Here is a 21,483-nt window from a genome sequence, read left to right as displayed (position 1 = left end):
GTGAGCCGCTAAGTTTCCCAGAAAGATTTTAAGGTCAACATTTAAAAGGGAAATTGGCCTGTAGGAGGAGCATTGTGTTTTATCTTTCCCTGGTTTGGGGATTATTGCATTGGATGCCATCTTCATAGATGGGGGAAGAGCTGAAGAAGTCCCCAGAGCGTTGAAAAGTCAAGTGAGAAGGAGTGCCAGAATCTGGCAGAAAGTCTTGTAGAAGATGGCTGGGAGGCCTTCTGGGCCAGCGGATTTATATAGTTTCTGGCCGTCTATACAGAAGATAACCTCCTCAATTCGGAGGGCGCTGTCCAAGTCATCTCTCTGTTCTAGGATGACGGTGCAGGTGTGCACTGCCCAGAGGTATGCCTATGTGGCTTCTGACGGGAGATTCTGTGCTGTGTATAATTCCTGATAGTATTCCTGAAATGCCTCTTCTATGTGCGGGTCTTCTTTCCGTACCTGACCTGTGGAGTCTAGTATCTCTTGGACCTGATATTCCTGCCGTTGGATCTTCAATCTGTTGTCAAGGAGGCACCCACAGCTATCCCAGCCAATGTAGAATTGGTGCTTGAGCTGGAGCGCTGCAAAATCCACCCTATCCGTATCAATACCTGCCAATTGGGACCTGGCAGCTTCCAACTGCCTCCAAACTCTAGGTGCCCACGTCCGTTTATGGATGCATTTGAGTTACGCAACTTGAAGGGAGAGACGCTCCATTTTATCCTGGCGGGTTTTGTTTTCAAAGGCTGATATGAGGATCATCTTCCCCCTGATAACTGCCTTTAGGGCATCCCACAAGGTGGAAATAGCAGTGTCTGGGTTGTCGTTGATGGCCAGATAATCGTTAATAGCTCTAGAGATTTGGTTTATGTTTTTAGGGAGTTTTAAGAGACTTTCCCGTAGGTGCCAGGTTTTGCAGTAAGGGTTATGTCGTGGGGTTTCTGTTGTGACTACCACAGCTGCATGATCCGACAGGGACCAAGGCTCAATAGTGATTCCCTGTACCAAAGGGGAAAGATCGGTTGAACCCGAGAAATAATCTAGCTTGTGTGCGAATCTCGGGTCTGTGCGTGGGTGGTTCTCCAGATGCCAGTTAGGCCCAGGCCTTTCAGCCAGTTAGGCACAGGCCTTTCAGCCAGTCCACTCCCCCCATGGAAAAGGCACCCATCTGGCCGTGTCTTTGTGCTGATCTATCTTGTTCATTGTCAAAAACGAGGTTTGAGTCTCCCCCCACTAGGACCAAGCAGTTCTGGATTCCCCGAATCTCTGTACCCGCCTTCCGGAGGAAAGGTTCCTGCCCCTCGTTAGGTGAGTGCAAAGTAGCTACTGTGATTGAGCCTGAGGCTAGTTGTAATGAGTTAGCTAGCATCCCACCCTTTATTCAGCCGCCTTAGATATCACCTTGCCCTCAAAGTGCAGAAAAGCCAGAATGCCCATTCCTGCTGTTTTGTTCGGGAGGGATGAAAAATACTGGTGAGAGACGTTTTGGGAGCGGAGCCTGTGTTCGTCCCTGGGGTGGAGGTGTGTTTTGTTGTAGTAGACAGACATGCACCCCAGATGGTTCCAAATATGATAAAATGGAATGCCAACAGCGACTCCAGGTAATGGCAGGTGTTTGGTTCTTCCGGAACGCCGGCACAGGGGGACCCGTCGAAGGATGTCGTTGACGTTGTATCACCCATCTGGCCTCCAGTGGATTTTAGGAGCATGTCCTTGAGATTGTGATCTTTTTTCCTCCTCCAGGCCGCCATGTTGAAAGATAGGTAGACTCCCAGGGAGTGATCCAGGCAGGGGTTTGGTAGGAAGTTGGTAGATCCTTTCCTAGTGAACCTGCTGGTCTAAGTCTAATATGCCCAAGGTAATTTTTCTAGTCAGATCTAGCTGTCCGGTCCCTAGTGCTGGGTCGAGTTGTTCGGCGTGGGTGTATCTACCAAGATTGGATGGGTAGATGGGTCCGTGCTGTTGTTCACAGGAATCCCAGGTATGTATTAGGCCCTTTGAGTTCCCACTTTCTCTGGTGTTGTAGTGCCCTTTACTAGCTCCGATCTAGATGGGACCGGGATACCAGGAGCCACGGCTCACTGTGCATGCCATGGTGGATTTAAGGTAGTGTCAAAGCAGCAGCTCCACTGAAAGACTCTGCAATGCCCAAGAGTAGGGCAGGTAGGAGCAGAGCTGATCTGTTCTTGGGCCCCTGGGGTCAGGCAGGGCAAGGCAGCCATGCTCAGCCTCCCCAGGATCCTGTGCACTATATCCCTTGTGCTGATTCCGGCCTAAAGAGCCCTGCTCCTGGGATTGTGTTGTTTTCGATTGGTCTGCTTCTCCCAGATTTGTTGGATGACAGATCTGTGCTGCCGCTCGTGGAAAGCACGGCTGCGTGTTAGGCCTGTAGTTTTCTCCCCTCCCCGGGAGCTGCGATGCTCAGTGTGGGCTCAGTCTGGATGGTGCCGGCCTCCCAAGGGTGCGGTCATCCCTGCGAGTTGTGTAGGCCCAGGGACCCGTGCAGGCAGAGTTGCCGCAATGCCATGGCCGGTGGTGGCAAACACGTAGCTGCCCTTTTCTTGGCCACCTAGGGTCGGACAGGGGAAAGTGACCATGCCCTCTCCGGGGGCCTTTGCTTTGAGTCTCTTGTGCTAGTTATTGTTTGGTGGGCCCCGCTCGGATGACATCCGCCCCCCCCCCCACCAGGACCAGGACATTCCCCCAAGATCGCCCTCAGCTTGCGCCTACCACCACTCCATTTTGTCGCCTATTCACAGGGGTGCTCCGGTGGTTGCTGCTCGGTTCAGGGATTGTTATGGTGCCTTTTGCCTCCTTCTCCTCCGTCCATCCTGGTGAGCACCCAGCCCTCCTGCAGTCAGCCATTGAGTGGAGCTGCTGATGTTGTGCTACTTCATCAGTCTGATTCCATGAGGAGGAACAACCTAAGCTGGTGATGGCGAAGGACGGGCTCCTCGAGCTGATGCGCACAGGAGGTTGGGTGCTCGTCAGGCCCGTCAGAGTACAGGCTGCAGCACTCGCAGCTCCGCCCGGCTGCCTTGGGATCAGGAACAGCATGTCTAAGCCCCCGTAATTCTCCGGGGTGATCCCCCGCTGGACAGCAAAGTGACCGTATGTCCCCGTAGGCTCCACCTCTCTGAAGCGTTGCTCTATGTGGATGGGCCCGGTAGCAGGGGGCGGAGAGACCCGAAAACACATCTCATCCAGCAGCCATTTTGGCCACGCACCTTTTTGGCAGTTTTATGTAGAGCCAACGCCATCCGGAGGTATTGAATTGCTTTACATTAACACCAGTTACTTTACACAAGGAGACATTAATTTTTGTAGGCATGGGGAGATTACGTGATTTTTCTTAAATCAAGGATGTCAAGCTGACGCCGAAACTTGAAACCAGTTTCCCAGCTCCATAGTCGGTAGTTGTGGCCCTTAGCCCACATCCTCTCCCAAGAGGGCGCCACATTGTCTCCCTAGCTGCGTCCTCAGGTCCACATTTTGTGATTATGTCCTATTAATTTAATCTCCCTGTGACAGCCCACATTTGCTGTTGGTTGTCTATCCACCTCCAGCCCATTGCTGCTTGCCCCGCTGAACTCAGTTGAACATATCTCCTCCTCCCCGACACTGCCTATTCAAATTTTTTTGTGCATTTTTATATAGTGCCAACACCACCTTAAGGTATTGGGGAACTTTACATTTGCACCGTAACTTTGTGCCATTTTATATAGCGCCAACACCACCCACAGGTATTGGAGCGCTTTACATTAACACCAAATACTTTTCACGAGGACATCATAAACTTAGACAAATCACTTAATCTCCCTGTGGCAGTCTGCATTTGCTGATGGTTGCCAATCAAGCTCCTGCCTGTCTCTGCTTGCCCATGCTGAACTCCCGAATTCAAGATCTCCTCCTCACTCAACTCTACATTTCACATATGTTTTTGTGGTGCAGTTTTATGTTATGTAGTGCCAACAACACCTGAAGAGTTTGGAGCGCTTTACATAAGCATCAGTTACTTTTTTTGTGCAGTTTTGTATAGCGCTACACACCACCCACAGTTATTGGAGCACATTAAATTAGCACTAGTTACCCTAGACAAGGGCACACTTTTGTAGGCATGGGGAAATTATGTGATTTTCCAGCTCCATAGTTGGCAGCTCTGACCCTTACGCCAAATTCTCTCCTGAGAGGATACCACACCGTCTCCCCAGCCTCAGCCTCAGTTCCACATTTTCTTATTATGGGCAAATCACTTAATCTCCCTGCGGCTACTCACATTTGCTGTTGGTTACCCGTCCACCTCCTGCCCGTCGTTGCTTGCATCTGCTGAACTCCATTGCACAGATCTCCTCCTCCACCAACTCTGTTTTTTCTTTTTTTGTGTGCAGTTTTATGTAGCGCCAACACCAGCCGAAGGTACTGGAGCACTTTACATAAGCAACAGTTACTTTTTTAATTCAGTTTAATATAGAGCCAACGCCACCCGAAGGTATTGGAGCGCTTTACATTAACACTAGTTACTTTTTCTTGTACCGTTTTATATAGCGCCAACACCACCCAAAGGTAATGGAACGCTTTACATTAGCACCAGTTACTTTTTTTTTGCAGTTTTATGTAGTTGTTAAAAAACAAACAGCACTTGCTTATTGTTTTTTTTTTTTTGCACAATTCATGGTATTGCCATAGTGTGAACACGAGTGAATGGTATTTGAGCTCTTTAAGTGCTCACCCGGTTACATTTCAAATGACACATTCCTTTTTGTTGCTAATCCTGCTTCAATTAAGGTATTTTTCCCCCCTTCTTTGTTGGTTCCTCCCGCCCTCTCCAGCCGTTGCTTGCCCATCTCCCCATCCCCTCCTACTTCCCTGCTTGACCCTTCATTGCTGTTGCCGTTTTTCTTTTTTTTACAGGATCCGAAGGTATAGAAGCACTTGTTCTATCCTCCATCTTGCCATAGCACTAACACCAGCTGATGGTACTGGAGTGATTTAAGTGCTCACCAGTTACATTACACAATGACACTTTCATTGTTGTACGCAGGGGGAAGCATAAGTGATTCGCCAATAATCATAAACTGTTCAGCAAACCCAGTGATTCGAACCTAGTTCCCCAATCCCCCTGTCTGCAGCTCTGGCTGTTACGCCACATCCTCACTTCACTTCAAAGCTCCTCAACTGTTTCTCACTATCACTTCCACAGTTGTTCAGCAAGACCCTGTCAACACCGAACAAGCATTGAGAAAGCCGATAGATCTTGGCAACGCCCAAGCTATTGGCCTTGTCAATGTGAATGTCTTTTGTCCATGTTGTCTATTAGTACGTCTACAGTTCAACATAACTGAAAGTCATTGAAATACGCACTATGATGCAGTCAGCACAGGACACATCATAGCGCTTTGTGTAAGGAGAGGCAGGGCAAAAAACTCAACATGAGGGGAGAAGAGACACAGCATCTGCTCAACATCCTGTGATTCTGGGCTTTCAGTGACTTTCAACCATGCTGAACAACTATGATGATAGACACATTGACAAGGCAATAGCTTGGGCATTGCCGAGTCCTATTACTTTGCCAATGCTTGTTTTCTTTTATTTAAAAAAAAAAAACACAGCAAGGGTTTGCTTCTAAAATAGAAAAGACACAAATTTCCCTGATGCGTACAAAGTTTCCTACTTGCGAGCAGGGGACATTTCTGCATTTTGCGACTGGGGTTCACCGTGCCTCACATGCAGATTGGGACGGGAAAAACTAACGCTTAATGGTCCGCCTCAAGGAGGGTGGGTCTACTGGCCTTCATACACATTTGACCATGTGGTGGATGGAGACTTGCCATTTTTAGCTTCCTTTTTCAATTTTTCTTAAAATCCTTCCTGAAGAAGACACTGATTTCTGATCTCCTGTTCCATATTATAGCCACTTTCGATCATTTTCACAAAAAAGAAATCACTGAAAACATGTTAAAATCTTAAAATTAAAAACAAAAATGCTCCTTTCAGAATCACCAATTTAAATCTAAGAGTTTAATGCAGCCACTTTAGGGTCTGTCTGGTTTTTCTACTGTAAAGTGGGATGCAGCAATCACTAGGTGAATGATGGCAGGGAATGGGGTGGTGGACGCGTGCATGACAATGCATTATCCGTACAATGGAGAATATGTTGTTACGTTTCATGAGGCTGAGACACTATGGTGCAGGCTGAATAAATCCTAAGGTATGTCAGGCTAGTAATGGCTTCCTGGACGACATAGGATAGTTCACTGGTAGCACACCTCACGGGGAACATCACTTACGACGCAACTTTTACCACGCAATGCATTTACATCGCAGCTTTTACAACGCAAACCATTACAACGCATTGCGCTGGGGGGCGCTCTAGGATAGGGAATATATTTAATTTACTATCCAACACCTTCCCTACTATCCACGGGGACTGGAGTTGGAATAGTAAATTAAATAATTCACTATCCAGCGCCCCAAAGCACTATGCGTTGTAATGGTATGCGTTGTAAAACTTGCGATGTAAAAGCATGCGTGGTAAAAGCATGCGTTGTAATGTCGTACATCCCACCTCACTCTATCACATTAGAGTAGCTTTGGTTGCACACTCATCGGAGGAGAGACTACTGTCAGCGATATACATAACTTTTTACCTAGAGACTACGCCGACTGGATACTGGCCATGCCCTGTTCTCGGATCATGTAGCTTGAATTGCTGCTGAGCACAGGGCTTGGCTTTCAATCACTCCTTGCAAACAGTCCCTGTGGTGCCTGGACCAACTGTATATGGCCGTTGGTCACACTCTACGTCCAGCCACCGTGGCACCAGAGCCTGTTAGACACAACCTTAGGCTTTACTCAGCATAGTCTAGCCTTAGGTTATAGACATTGACTTTGCCTTTTGCTCAAACCCTATAGCCCAGGAGGCTACTGCACACAATCCTTCTTCTGCCTACAGTGGGTTTTTAGCAGAGGGCGTGGTTTTCAATCTCACCCTGGAACTAGTTCATATGACCCCAGACCCCTCTGCTCATGGTCTTCGGTCATGTGCAGTGGGCGCTGGGCTTGGCCATGATCCTTGCCCCATCTAATTTGATCTTTGAGTCCATTGCCATTTGAACACCTGGATACCCTCACGAGTGATTAGCCACGCTCTACAAATTCACATAACATATCATAACATATAACATAGCATAGCATAGCATAACATAACATAACATCGTTGCACTGCTTTCAGCCACATGCAGGGGGCTCTAGATGCCAACACTAACCACTGGTAGGAGCTAGCTACTTCCCCTCAAGAATGTAATGTCAGTGTTATAGCTTCCAGAAGTCATTTCCAAACACTAAACAAGCTTTGATTCATAAATATTATTATGCGCTTTTTCATTGCATCAAATATATAACTGTGTGAAAGCAGTTTATAAGATACTAGCAGCCCGTCCCGACGTTGTCCGGGAGCAATTAGGCTTCAGAGCCCCCGCCTGCACGTAGAAAAAAAGATCGGTTAGGCTCTGGGTGTATTTAAACCTTTTCTTTCAGACCATGTTTTGGGTTTCATAAGAGCCCACTTTTCCACCTCCTGGTCACCTTTTTAGATGCTAGGGCAGCATTCTTTCGACTTCTGTAGACACATCTGCACCACTCTTGTTAGTTTGCTCACTGACTTTCTGACTGTGCTGAAGGATGATCGTACTGCAAAAGCCGCTATTTGGTTCTCTCTACGCATACCAGCCCTCTCAAGCCTTCTGCCATATCCCTTGCGCTCCAGCTGGCTGTATACATCATACCTGTTCCCTTCCCACGCGGCATCTACTACACCTTGTCACAGCACCCCTTCCCACGCAGCATCTACTACACCTTGTCACAGCACCCCTTCCCGTGCGCTCGGTCTTTGTACCTCAATACCTGCTCCCTGGCCGCCTCAGCATCACGTCACTCCGCCCCCTTCCCAGCGCTGTTGCCTTGTGACTATCACACAAGTGAGTGACCCCTTTCCTGACCCTCTCTGCTACTCGCCACACGTCTCTCGTTTATCGGGTCCCCCTTTCTTCGCCTCTCGGTTGCTCCAATCACGTCTCACCAGTCCTCCAGTCTCCGCTCTTTGCAATCAATGCTCGGACGTCAGCGTCGGTTGCTCCAATCACGTCTCACCAGTCCTCCAGTCTCAGGTCTTTGCAATCAATGCTCGGACGTCAGCGTACGCCGCTCCTCCTCTCGCTCCTGATGTCATGACGCACCTCGCGGCCGGCGCTACTTTCAAGGGACTACTTTTTTATGGTAATTTTTTTTAATTACGTTTATTTTTTATTTTTATATAGCCTATGTCCATCTCCTGGACCTCCCCTTTCCAACGCTGTATTGGGTGTTGCGATTGGTGGTGTACTTTTTGAGTTTACCTGGCTCAAAGGACACAGTTCTCTCTTTATAATAGTAGTATAGATGCATGGCTGGCAAGAATTCAATCAGGGTTATTTGGAGAGTTTTGCAGCTCCCTGTCCCATAAAAAATAGCCAAGAATTCACAATGTGCTCTCATATCTCCTTATTGACTGCATCTCAAGTCAAATAAAAACGAAAAGCTACATTAAAAACTTTAATAATTTATAGCGGCATGTCCAAAAAGACGATTTGAGAGGGAATGCAGCCCTGAGCTTTTAGGCAAGCTAAATTTTCCTCTAACGAAACAGTTCCAATGAAAGCTAAATTGGTTCACGAAAAAAACATTAGTTGGTACACACACCGCCATGAGGAAGTTTATAGACCTGTTCTCTTAAAAATAGACCAGGGGATTGCAACTTAAGCTGATAAAGAAGAGGAAGCGCCTCGTGACCAACAAAGTTGCTCTCCAAAATGGCCGAAACACAGCCTGGTAAAGGGCAGATTATTCTCTAAGTAAGAAAATCCTTGGGGATCTGAGAACCATCCCCAGGATGGGTTGACTTGGTCTGTGTCCTTGTAACAGAGGTCTAGGAGCACATGGTCTGTGGACGACATCCAAACACTGAGGAGTGAAATTGCGAGTCTGAAGAGGCAGCTGCAGAAGAGTGCTATCCACGACACAAAATCCAAGTTAGAACTTCTATGACAAGAAAAACGCACTGGAAAGGAAAGGAGCCTCTCTCTGTGAAACAAGATGGGAGTATCACACTCTACCCTGGTCTCTGGAAGTAGAGGTGAAGTGGTGTCTGTTTTGAACAAAATGCCACCAGACAGAAAGGCTGTGCGTAATTGCTTCATAAATGAAGTTCAAGAACGTGTGACCTAGAGAGTGGGATACAAGTGGAGAAGTGAAAGGTGCAAAGAGACCAGCCTTTGTCTTATAGTGCTGCCCGTGAGAGGAGAGAAAGGAACTTGTAGAATTCCTGCATGAGTGACTAATGAGTTCCCTTGACTGACTCTTTGTGAAGTAGGTGCCAAAGATGAACAATGAGATGTGATTGGCAACCAGACAACTTATTTCAGGCCACAAGAATAGAGGTTCCACCATGCTATAGAATGAGCATAATTATATAATCCTGTAGACAGTGATGTAGAAACGGGTCATGGAAATGGACGATTCCAAGATAGATGTGTTGCTTGCTTCCTGGATATAAGTCAAGGAGAAGAAAAATGTCAGCCAAGTTTAAAGTAACTCTTGCAGACAGGATGATTTTGGGGGCATGGGAATAGCCAAATAATTACTGAACTTGCTAATGAGAACAGAGAAGTGGGAAACGGTGTGCAAACTAAGGAAAAAATAGACCTGCAGACAGAATTTATGACTAATGAAACCATCGGGGTAAAAAGATGTCCTTTTGTAAATTAGGATACTCTACTTAGGGGCAGACTGAAAAAATGTTGACGACGGAGCTTACTCCGGCTCCATCACTGACATTCTGCTCCAGTGGCCAGGCGGAGCACAGCCTGTCGTAGGTTAGCCATTTAACTGCCCGCCTAATTGAAAGTGTACGATCTGATTGTTTTTTTGGCTATCGGTCTGAGGGACAGTAAAAATAACTCACATGGTGTAGGGGTTATTCGTTTTTCATCTTTCAAGGATATACTCCAGTCACTGCGGTTCCTGTCAATGTTTACAGTTGTCTGAGGCTGTTGGATAACTCTCGATTTGGTGGTCAAAAGTCACTCAGGATGGCGGGGGCAATATCCTCTGACATCTCGACTGAGTACCCTCTGTCTGCTGAAACTCTAACTCAGCACCTTACACTCTAAATAGGAGTTCAGGGCTACATTTCGATCCGAGTTTCATAGGGATAAAAATTATGAGCTGTGTGATGATTATCACACTCTCAAAGTTTTTCCACAGAGACTGTGGCAGATCAGACCTGCCACAGTCTATGTGGAAAATGCCCATAGATGCTCAGAAACGAATAAAAATGCAAATGTTATGAGTTAAATCCCAGTTCTATCGGTTATCCCACATTTCAAAGTTGAAAACTAAGAACAGTAGGTATTAACTACACCCTTTAAAAACCTGACCCCAGGATAATGATATTTAGCTGGTGTGGTAAATATCTTACTACCAGACCCCAGTTTAGGTGGGGGGAATATGATAAAGGGTGATAGGGACTACTGGGCTACAATTATGGTGGTTGAGGGCGTTTGCCACTGGTGTGCTCATATCTGTCCTACTAAGACTCTGCAAACTGGGTCAAGTACAACCCTTTCGGCACTTGACTCTCAGGAGAATTAAGGAAAAAAGTCACAGGTTTCTTAGTGAGGTGGGGTGGAGGGCAAGAGCTCAGAACTCAAGAGCCAAAAAATAGACATAACATAATGTCCAGGTCAGTGGTTATTTGTAATGCCAAAGAAAGAACTTTAATCACATTGCAAAATGAATTAATACACAACACGATGAGAGCGTAATGGGGAGTGGGAATCAGTTGCACCTATCACGGAACCACTATATCCTCCCTTCTCCCTGGCGTCCCACTCATCCCCTCTATGGTCCACTTTCTGTGGCTATAGTTCTCAAAGCTATACGAATTAGGTAGGTTTAGTCACAGGTGCAGGTAATACAAAGCAGTCTCACTCGGTAACAGACTAACTCAATTTAATGTATTTTTCAAACCTTGTTTAAAAAAATCTTAAGCAGCATGGCAGTCTTGCCAGTGGGTGTCAGGCTTTGTCACTGTAATCAGGCCAAGCCCTGCATTTACTTGCTCTTGGTTGCATTACAGTTGATATCTCTATGGCAGTGGTGGCTTCCAGACTGATCTTGGCCTCCTGCTTTGGCAGTGGTGCGACTTTCGTTCTCTCTGCCCGGAGCAGCAGTACCAATAGCTCAAGCCTGGGGCAGACGCCTGGGTTGGACTGGATTCTTTGGGCCTGATGTACTAAGCATTTTAATGGTCACAACCATTCCAATTCGGTATTTGTGACTTTTAAGATGTTTTTCCTATACACTAGTCGAATTTTTGCAGTAGGAAATAGATTTCCAAGTGGGAACCAGTTGCGTATCAGAAAAGGGCATGACTTAGGCATCAATTCCAAACATCAAATTGGTATCGTATGCATTCATACACTGAAAACCTACGAACACCTCAAATGAGGTGGCAATGCATTTGCAAAAGGGGAGGGGTGCCCTTGGGAATCCTACCCTTTTATGAATGTTAAAAAAAAGTTTGTTGAAAACTAGGCAGTGGTCTAAGGGATCACTGCCAAATATTGAATGGCAGATCTCTATAGAGCAGACTTGCATCTATGGGCAAAGGTTTTAACCTCAGTTTTTAATGCAGCTATCATAGTGGGTCCCCCAGCGTCCTGGGGTAAAGCAGTCATAGTTCCAATATTTGAAAAGGGCTCAAGAGAGGATCCGGCATGTTATCGGCCAATCTCTCTTTTGGATTCAGCTGCCAAAATTATGGGGAAAGTAGTCTTGGAACGGCTGTCAGACTGGTTGGAAGTGAATGCAGTCATTTCAGACTTACAGTACGGGTTTAGAAAGGGAAGAGGTACTGCTGGGCAGTGCCTCAACTTACATCTTCTTATAGGGAAGTACACGGTCGCAAAGCAGGGGGATATACATCTAGCTTTTATGGATTTGTCCACTGCTTTCGACCTTGTAAATCGCCAGAAACTCTGGAGTGCCCTGTCTGACATAGGACTAGACCCTGTGCTGATTTCCTTCCTAGCCGATATGCATAAAGACACAAGCGCAGCAGTTCGCTACAATGAGGACGGGAGCCTGACAGACGCATGGCCGATAAAGCGAGGGGTAAGGCAAGGCTGCATCCGTGCTCCTCTGTTATTTACACTCTATATAAATAAGTTGGGTGTAGCCTTGATTTTATCGTGTAAGGACATCCCCAGAGTTGGTCAAAAAAAGATACCTGCATTACTATATGCAGATGATGCTGTACTAGTAGCTAGGACTGCACGAGGTTTACAATCCCTGTTAGACTGCTTTATTAACTTTATGGACTCTCTGGATTTAAAAACTAATTTTAAAAAATCACACGCTATGTCGCTAGGCAGCAGACGGGCGAAAGGGGCATCGTTTGTCTGCAAGGGGCTGGAGCTCAGTAAAGTACCCACCTTCCCATACTTGGGTATAGTTTTTGATGACAGAAGATCATGGGCCACGCAGCCACATTAGCGAGGGCGACAGGGGCTCTGTTGGGCTTTGCTAAACGTTTAGGCTGTAAGCCATTACCGGCCATTATGAAAATTTATAACGCTAAGTGTTTGCCCATGGTGTTGTATGGGAGTGAGGTGTGGGGCTATACTAACTCAAGCGAGATCCAAATGGCAGAAAACGTCTTCTTTAGGAAATTTCTATCGCTCCCTCAATCCGTAGCATCTTTTAATGTGCATGAAGATTTGGGGGCTGGCTATATCTCTGACCAGATTGCGGTAGCGCCGTTACTAGGGTGGCTAAGAATCTGGGTACAGCAAGCGCCGAACTTAAACCAACTAATTATCCAGGATTGCCTGTCCCTAGATAAGGCCTCGGCGATACCATGGATCCGATACATCAAAATGCAAGCAGACTTAATGGGTAGCCCTGACTTGTTCACAAACCCTAGGGCCCTAAGTAAAATTATGATTAAGGCAGTAAAATCCCAGTATTTAAACAGGTTGAAGGTACAGAGGGAAGAGGGGGAATTGGCTAAACCTTCAGTGAGAAAATTCGTTATGTTAAGCACGGGGAGAGAGATCCAGCCGTACTTGACATACATAAATAAGCCATTCCACCTGTTTGTTCTGCTAAGGTTTAAACATGGTATGCTGCCTTGGCTGTTATCTTTCCCTAGGGGATTTGCTAAACGTGGGATGTTGGGGCCGTGTCCGTGTGACAATAAATCGGAACAAAATGCCCTTCATATGATCTTTTTCTGTAAATTTTATGCATTGCAGCGAAAGAAATTTATTCTCCCACTATTAAGAGGGTGTAATTTTGAACAGGCCCGACCAGCCCTGGTTTATTTGCAAATGTTAGGATCTGTTGTGATATGTTTTGGGGTGGCGAGCTACATCATAGGGGCTGTGAGATGTCGCAAGAAAATGCTGCTACCATAATTACCCCCCTTCGCATTCCTTGCACGTAGTTTATTAGATAGTTTTTATATAATTGTATGTGAAAAAATTTGGATTCTTGAATTTTAAAAATTATTAATTCTCCGTTTGGTGACAAACTTTTTTATTGTATATATGTATTCACCAATTTATATTGTAATATACTTTGTCGTGTAATTAGGACCCAGTGACGTGATTAACTGTGAAAAGGAATTTATTGTGTATGCTTTGATGGTTTTAAAATTTTTAACCGAATAAAGCGAAACTTTGACTTGAACAAAGTTAAAAAAAATTGTATACCCCGATCCATTTCTTTTAAGGGAACAGGCTTTTAGAAACAAATAATGCTTTATTGGTAGTTCAAATCTGTTTTTATTTGTTTTTCTAAAAAAACAAAACCTTAACTCACCCACATTCAGTGACCAGAGAGGTGCAACAGTGGTATAGGTCAGAGGGGATAGAGCGTCACAGACATGGTGGTCTTCAGACCCGAGCAGGCCACCATCCATGTGGTGACATTCAATCGTAGTGGGTCACAATGCGCAACCTACTTCATGGAAATTCACGAGGAAGGTCGGATAGACCCCTACTAAGATTTAAAAAAATTAAACTGGACCAACTGTTCTCACATTTCAACAATTTATACACTTTCCATTTTTTCAGTGAAGACGATATGGGGGGCACGAGCCTAAATATGTTCTTTTCTGACATTCTTTTGATTTCATAGTAGTGCCATGAGAGGCAATTGTCACTGTACTGTGAACAAAACAAGGCGAATGAAGCACTCAGAAAAGACAGAATTGGGCAGTGTGTTTTTCCATGAGTGTAGTAGGAGTGAATGACATTGAAACTAAGTTCTAAACTGTAGTATGTTTCTATTCTTTTTAATTTGCAGCTCTTCAAGTGTGTTGTGTCCTGAGGAGAACCCTTCACGAGATCTGGGGGTTTGAAACGCATCAACAGTTCTTTTTGACCAAACAGGTGTTCAGGTTGATGCAATACCACTAATGCTCACAAAACATCCCTGTCTCTTTTATGTCTAAAACAACTGGAATGAGTAGAGTAGGGTCACCATTTGGTCACTACCTCTAAAAACAGTTAAAACATAACCTAGTGAGACAGTATTCAGAGGTATTGGTGGTTAATGTGAGTGTGGTTGAAAAACCTATACAGAACCAGAGCTATATTTGTGGTTTATGTTATTTTATTGTAATGTGTTTTTTTGTATTTTGAAATTATACTGTGTCATTTAGTTTGTATGTTTTATTTTTTCTTGTTGTGATTTCAATGTATGTTCAAATATCCAAAAATGTTGTATGTACCAAAACAGATCAATAAAACTTTTTTCTAAAAAGAGATGAAATCAAAAAACGAAAATAATCAAAAGTATAGAGAAAAAAAACACATTTTCAGATCATAGTGATTAGGTCATGTGATCTTAAAATGAAAGGTTTAGTAAATGTTCATCAGTATTGGCACTTCTTGTGTTGTTTTCTAGTTTGTGGCCTGGCCTTACCGATTGAGGACCAAACCCTTTTTGTGGTTGGCAACCCTGAATCAAGGCATTATAAGTAGCAGCCCACGGAATGAGGAATGACCTGTACATCGAGGAACACCAGGTTCTTCACTGATTCACGATTTCAGAGCCTTGTTGTGCTTTCCTCATGCTACTACCTCCACTCATACTGAGATTAATTGTTTTTGAGACTATTGCTGAATTTGTGCTCTGATGTTGGAAATCCAGAATATTGCCTCCTGTATGGCCTCCAGCTAGATTCTCAAAACATTTCTCTATGTAAGTACACTCGCTCACTCACTCACTCACTCACTCACTCACTCACTCACTCACACACTCAATCCCTCCCTCCTTCACTCAATACTTTTCAAGTAGTTGATGCTACAAAAATTCAATGTCTTACCAGGTGGAATTGTAGGCTGTATGGGTTCAAGCATTTGCTCTGTCCAGGCCAACGAGCCATTATTAGGCTCTGGATTTACTCCTAGGAGTTTGCACATGAGAGGATAGATGTGAATGCTGTCAAATGGTTCAGAAACATAATCCCTTTTGAAAGCAGGACCAAAGGCCCTGAATATAGTCTTCATGTCCATGTCCTTGTTGTCGAAACCATGGTCTCCTTTGTTGACATAGATTATGACTCTCTGTAAAAAAATATCCATTTATATTAGAAAACCCAAGTCAATAGTTATAGCAGACTTTTTATTTCCTTCTCTGTGCAATTCTTATTTTATCGCTTTCAACTTTCATATATATATAACAATCTTATTACGTGATCCCTAAAATACGTGCAATTTCACCCATTATGACAGATTCTCTTTTGACAATATGAATTGGCATGCCCAATGTTGGGGAATGCTAACATCTGGGTAACAAGTAATTCTAATAGAAGCTTCACCAAAATGAAGGGAATTCACAATGAGACCATACAAGTTCTAAAACCATATGGACTTAGCCTAGTCTCTACATGCTCCCATGTCTGTCAGGTAGCAGAAATTAGGCTTAATGAGGTATAATATCCAGGATCACACAATTTGGTCTGGTGGGGAATACAAAATTGGTATCACAGCTGCTGAGCGTGGGCTGGATGACGGATAAGCCCACACGACTAGGGAGCAGTGAGCTAAGACATTGGTGGCGACTGCTAGCAATGGGTGCTGGAGCTCCTGTCTGGCCCACAAGTGATCCTGACCTCCCCACTGGGAATGTGGAGCAGAGCAGTGCATCAGGAGCAATGTGGTGGCCCCATTGGGTGTACTGGATAGAAGCGCTAAAGAGGTAGGCCTATATGCCTTTGGGGATCAGGGGAGCCCAGGGCCTGCCCCAGAGATGGACTTTTGAGGGCAGTTAGGTATTGTGGCTACAACATCTGCAGCAAACAGGAAGATACCTCATCCCTGGATTTCCCCACTCGAGGACAGGGACTGACTTCCATGTCAGTACCGAAGGCTTCAGATTATGCTTTTCCTTCTTCGCTGTTTATTACAATCCAAACTCACAGCAGCCCACAAAAGCACCAAAACAAATGCTCACATATCCCGAAAACAAAGGGAAAAAGCATTACACAGGAAAATTACAAATGTTCTCTGCATAAACAACTACATATCCCATCAGTCCATGAGATCAACACAATATTAGTCCTTTCACAATGTCCATAACATGAAGATAGGGCGTCCATCTTGTGCCATCTTCCTCTTTCTTCACTGCTTCGCAGCCAGTTAAGTGCTTTCTACTCATCTCTCTAATTTTGCGTTGTTAACTTGGGTTTTTTATGCCGTTGTCAATTGTTATTTGGCTTTTTACATGCCTTAATGTTTGGGGAGGTCTGTGGTGACATTGCTTTGTATATGTTTCCCTTTTTTCTTTCAAGAGAGCCCCATTGATCGCGGGGACGCTCTCCGCCCCTCACGCAATCTTTCCTGTTGGTGCTGCGGTGCGCTTCCGCCCACTAGAGGGAGCCATCGTGTCTCGTTCTCTGCAGCGCGGTTTTTCTCTCAAAGACGGGAGCCACGCTGAGGAGAATGAGCTGTGCCGGAGCCTCATCCGCCCCCTCACCTTGAACGCCCGATCATGGTCCGTATTTCCCCCCTTAAAGTGAACGCCCGAGTGGGTCAGTACAGCAGTAATACCGCGGAGACGCCTGCGGGCGAATTCAGTGCACAATAAGCCTTTTCACCTCATGTTGATTGACAGCCCGATGTGGCAGGTGATAAGCGGTTCAACCGCGTGTTAATTGACTGCCCGAAGTGGCAGGTGATTTGCAGCGTGTGACAGCGGGCAGGGAGGTGGACAAGACCTAGTCTACTAGAGAGGGTCAGAGCTCTGTGAGGCTGGTACTGCCTCAATTTTGCCTGGTTTTACCAGATCCAAAGCTATTGCTAGCCTAAGGCCTGCCCATATTCTAGTGCTGTGCTTGTCAGTGCTGCCCTCAGCCTACCTTGGGTTACTAGCCCTTTCATTAAGGAGTTAGGGAAATTCGTTTTGACTTTCACCTCCCTGGACAAGGCCCAGTCCAGTATAAAGAGGGTGTTCCAACAGCGTTTTTCCCGAGGGGCCGGTCGCGGTAGGGGCCACGCGACCGGCCGTGGCTGTCAAAATTTTGCCAACAAAGGGCAAGGGTCCGGCAGAGGCCAGTACAACACCTCGGCAAACTACACAAACTTTTACCGGACCAGAGTCCAGCGCTTCAGAGGGCGAGGTGGCTTCAGGAACAATGCTGGCAACAATAGTTCCAACAGTAAGTGTGATTTCTGCAGATCAGGTTCAGATTGGCGGCCGGCTAGCGGCCTTTCCAGAGGTTTGGGCAGCAATTACGGCAGACGCATTGGTCCTTCAAACCGTGCGTGGGTTCCGTATAGAGTTCTACAACCGACCCGCCAATTAAGGCCTCCCCGCCCTATAAGGTTTTCCCTGGCCGATGCGCGGGTGTTTGACGAAGAAGTCTCAGCGCTTCTCCGCAAAGGGGCCATTTGTCGGTCAGCTCAGCACCCCTCCGGTTTCCTCAGCAACCTCTTCCTTGTGGAGAAAACCGACGGGGGCAAGCGGCCCGTGATCAATCTCAAAGAATTTAACGGGTGGTTGGTCTACCATCATTTCAAGATGGAGGGAATCCATCTTCTCCGGGATGTTCTGCTTCTGAATGAATGGATGGTCCATGTGGACCTCAAGGACGCGTACCTGGTGGCACCCATTCATCCTCCTCACCGTCGTTTTGTAATAAAATTTCTCTGGGAGGACCAGGTTTTCGAGTTCACTGCCCTTCTGTTCGGACTTTCCTCGGCTCCCTGGTGCTTCACCAAGCTGCTGCATCCGGCGGTGGAAGTCCTGCGGAGCCAGGGTATTCGGATGATCGTCTATCTGGATGACATCCTCTTGATGGCCCAGTGCACAAGGAAGTTGGACCCGCAACTTCAACAGACAGTCTCCTTGTTACAAGGTCTGGGTTTCATTATCAACAAGGACAAATCGGTCTTCTCTCCGTCTCACAAAGTGGTATTCCTGGGGTTTGTCTGGATTCTCAGCAAGCCTCCCTGAGCCTTCTGTCCTGGAAGATGGCCATAATTCGGCATGTGCTGAGACAGACGATTTCCAGATCACACACCTCCCTGCGCCAGATTGCCAGAGTGGTGGGACTCCTGTCCTCCTCCATTCAGGCAATCTTCCCAGGGCCCCTTCATTATCGAGCCCTTCAGCGCCTCAAGGCGCATCACGTCAGGAGGGGTATGACGTACGACCAGCTAGTTCCCCTCTCCGAGGATGTGAAAGGAGAAATGTCCTGGTGGCTTACCCATATGGAGGCCTGGAATGGCCGAGCAATTTTCGGGTCGACTCCGGACCTAGTAATAGAATCTGAAGCCAGCAGGTCGGACTGGGGCGCCCGCTGCAGAGAATTCTCCACAGGCAGCGCCTGGTCATCAGAGGAACAGGAACTACACATAAACTGTTTAGAGCTGCTGGCAGGGTCCTTTGCAGTCCGCTGTTGGACCAGAGATTCAGCAAGGTCCTGTGTTCTCCTACGCATGGACAACGTCTCAGCAGTTCGATACGTCAACCATCTGGGCGGTCCACGTTCTTGAGCTCTAGCAGCTCTGGCGAAGGATTTTTGGGACTATTGTCTGGCCCATCACATATCCGTGACAGCGGAATACTTACCGGGCCGAGCCAATCAGGCACTCGAGATACCTGCGGGACTCCAGCCTATGGAAGCTGGACGTTCACGTATTTCAATGGCTGAACGGCTTGTAGGGTCCGTTCTCAGTGGACCTCTTTGCGTCCCGCTTGGATAATCAACTCCCGGGATTCTTCAGCTGGAGGCCGGACCCTCTGGCGGAGGCCACGGATGCTTTTCTCCAGGACTGGAGTCAGGAGAAGGCTTACGCATTTACCCCCTTTTCAATGGCAGTGAGGGTGGCGGCCCAGCTTCGCCGCAGAGGGCGGAAGTGATGGTGGAGATGCCTTTCTGGAGGTCGCAAGTGTGGTTTCCAGTTCTTCTGGAACTTTCTTGGGATTCTCCAATCCTACTTCCCCGGCTTCCTCGTCTTCTTCTCAATCCAGGCGGGGACCTGCATCACCTCATAATGCAAAAATGGGATGAGGATCTGCAAGTCCCCCTGTCCGACGCTGAATGGGCTCAGGCTTGCGGCCAAGTCCTGGAGGTAGCCAGCAATGCCAGATTTAAGCTTGTGCATTTATACTATCTACACTGGGTCTATATGACACCTGACAGTCTACACAAAATATACCACACCAGACCGCCGACATGTCCAAAATGTAACAAACCAGATGCCACATTTATTGATATGACATGGGCATCCAGGAAGTTAGCAGGATACTGGGAGGAGGTGGTAGGGAGACTAGGAAGAGTGACAGGGGTGGGTGTCCAAAAGTCGATCCGCCATTGCCTGCTTGGCATGATACCCAGACCAAAGAGGGGAGCAATGCAGAATAAATTTGCAAAATCAGGCCTTTTGATTGCCAAGCACCATATTGCGATACAATAGATAACTAACGATGAGCCCACAGTAACCAAATGACTTCAGGGCCTGTTGGAGTGAGTATTAGCGGAGAAACTGTGCCTTAACCGCATGCGTGCAGCGCATTTTCCCGCTGTGCGCTGACTTTTTGAAAAACCTGCGGTTCATGACGAGCTCAGCTCGTCATGAGCGTACGAGAGGTGTACCTCATGACGAGCTGAGCTCGTCATCAGCGTCGAAGGGGTTAAACAAACCCAAACTGATGGGAAGGTTGAGGAGGATCTTAGAGACTGGGCAGACATGATGCACGAGATGGCGAATGACACAGAGATGGCCGACGTTGATCGGTGGCAAGGGGCAGCGGGAATCAGAGCAAGGGACCTAAGCAATTTAGTAAGCGACATATTGAGAGCACTGCACTAGTTGGGAAGTGGTGGTCAGGGTGGTGGTGGTGGGTCGTCACTGGTACTATCCTTGACCTAAGTAGTGTCAGTATAAGGAGTGGAAAATCTGACTGTGTCCATGGGTACCTGGTTAATGTTCGTACTGTAAATTACTTGTGCAAACTTAAAATAAACATGTAAAATAAAAAAGAGAAATGTGCAATGCAATGCAATAAGAAGTATGCTATATCACTTGGGTGGTATGACTATTTACACCACCATGAAATATAACTATCTGAGAGTTTGGTTTGCACAAAATACTAAATCCACCACACATGTGAAAAAACTCTGAATAAGAAAGGAGCTGCAATCACCTATGGTATCACTCAATTGAACTTGATGCTAAGTGTTTCGACAGCTGCCCCTATACTTAGATTCATTAATGAATACTTCTCCCTGCTTTGCAGTATGGGCACCAAGCTTATCCAGAAGCCTTTTAACGTGCCTTGGAACACATTAATTGTACTGCCTGTAGGAAATATTCTAGTTGCTATGTTAGGTTCGATGGTCAAAGTTCAGACTGCTTTTGGCTTGGTTAATCAGTCCTCAGAATGTAAAACCGCCTTATTAAAATATTACACCAGAACAATGAATGCCCCAGCTAACTCACTATAGGCATGGTTGACAGTCATCTTGGAGTCCATGATGATCCGTGACATAATTATCTCCAGTGAGCCACTGTGTCCCTCCAAATAGTGGAAATGGCTTTAAAGAATGTGGATATATCCTACACAGCCTGGAAAAAAGTAATAAACAGACAACTGAGGGACATTTCAAGGGATTAATGTTTGAAGCTGTTCAATAACTGTCCCCTAAACAGCTCCTATTTGGTGGGGAAGCCGCAGCCATACCTCCTGGAAGCTATACACGGTCAGACCCGTAGGAAGATCCTGTACATTACCTGTGAGAGACTTTAACCCCCGGCCAAGGAGGGCTCGGGGAATGTAGGCTGTGCAGCTACAGACACGAATCCTGGTTGCATCTACTGTGCTGCTGTTCCAAATGAGACACATCTAGGAGGCAATTGTTGAAGGTGATTTTTCTGG

At 46.3% G+C, this 21,483-nt stretch overlaps 1 protein-coding gene across 1 annotated transcript in view; it reads right to left on the bottom strand.

Moving 5' to 3' along the window:
• The window catches only part of LOC144784282 (ectonucleotide pyrophosphatase/phosphodiesterase family member 7-like), a 178,006-nt gene that overhangs the window by 47,810 nt on the left and 108,713 nt on the right, over positions 1–21,483 (bottom strand). The window contains exon 4 of the mRNA XM_078662964.1: positions 15,425–15,665. Coding sequence (XP_078519090.1) covers positions 15,425–15,665 — 241 coding nt within the window. The remainder of the gene's footprint in view (positions 1–15,424; positions 15,666–21,483) is intronic.

This window comes from Lissotriton helveticus, chromosome 10, assembly GCF_964261635.1.
Source record: "Lissotriton helveticus chromosome 10, aLisHel1.1, whole genome shotgun sequence".
Lineage (NCBI taxonomy): Eukaryota > Metazoa > Chordata > Amphibia > Caudata > Salamandridae > Lissotriton > Lissotriton helveticus.
Note: the sequence above shows the minus strand (reverse complement) of the source record. Positions and strands in the feature narration are given on the sequence as shown.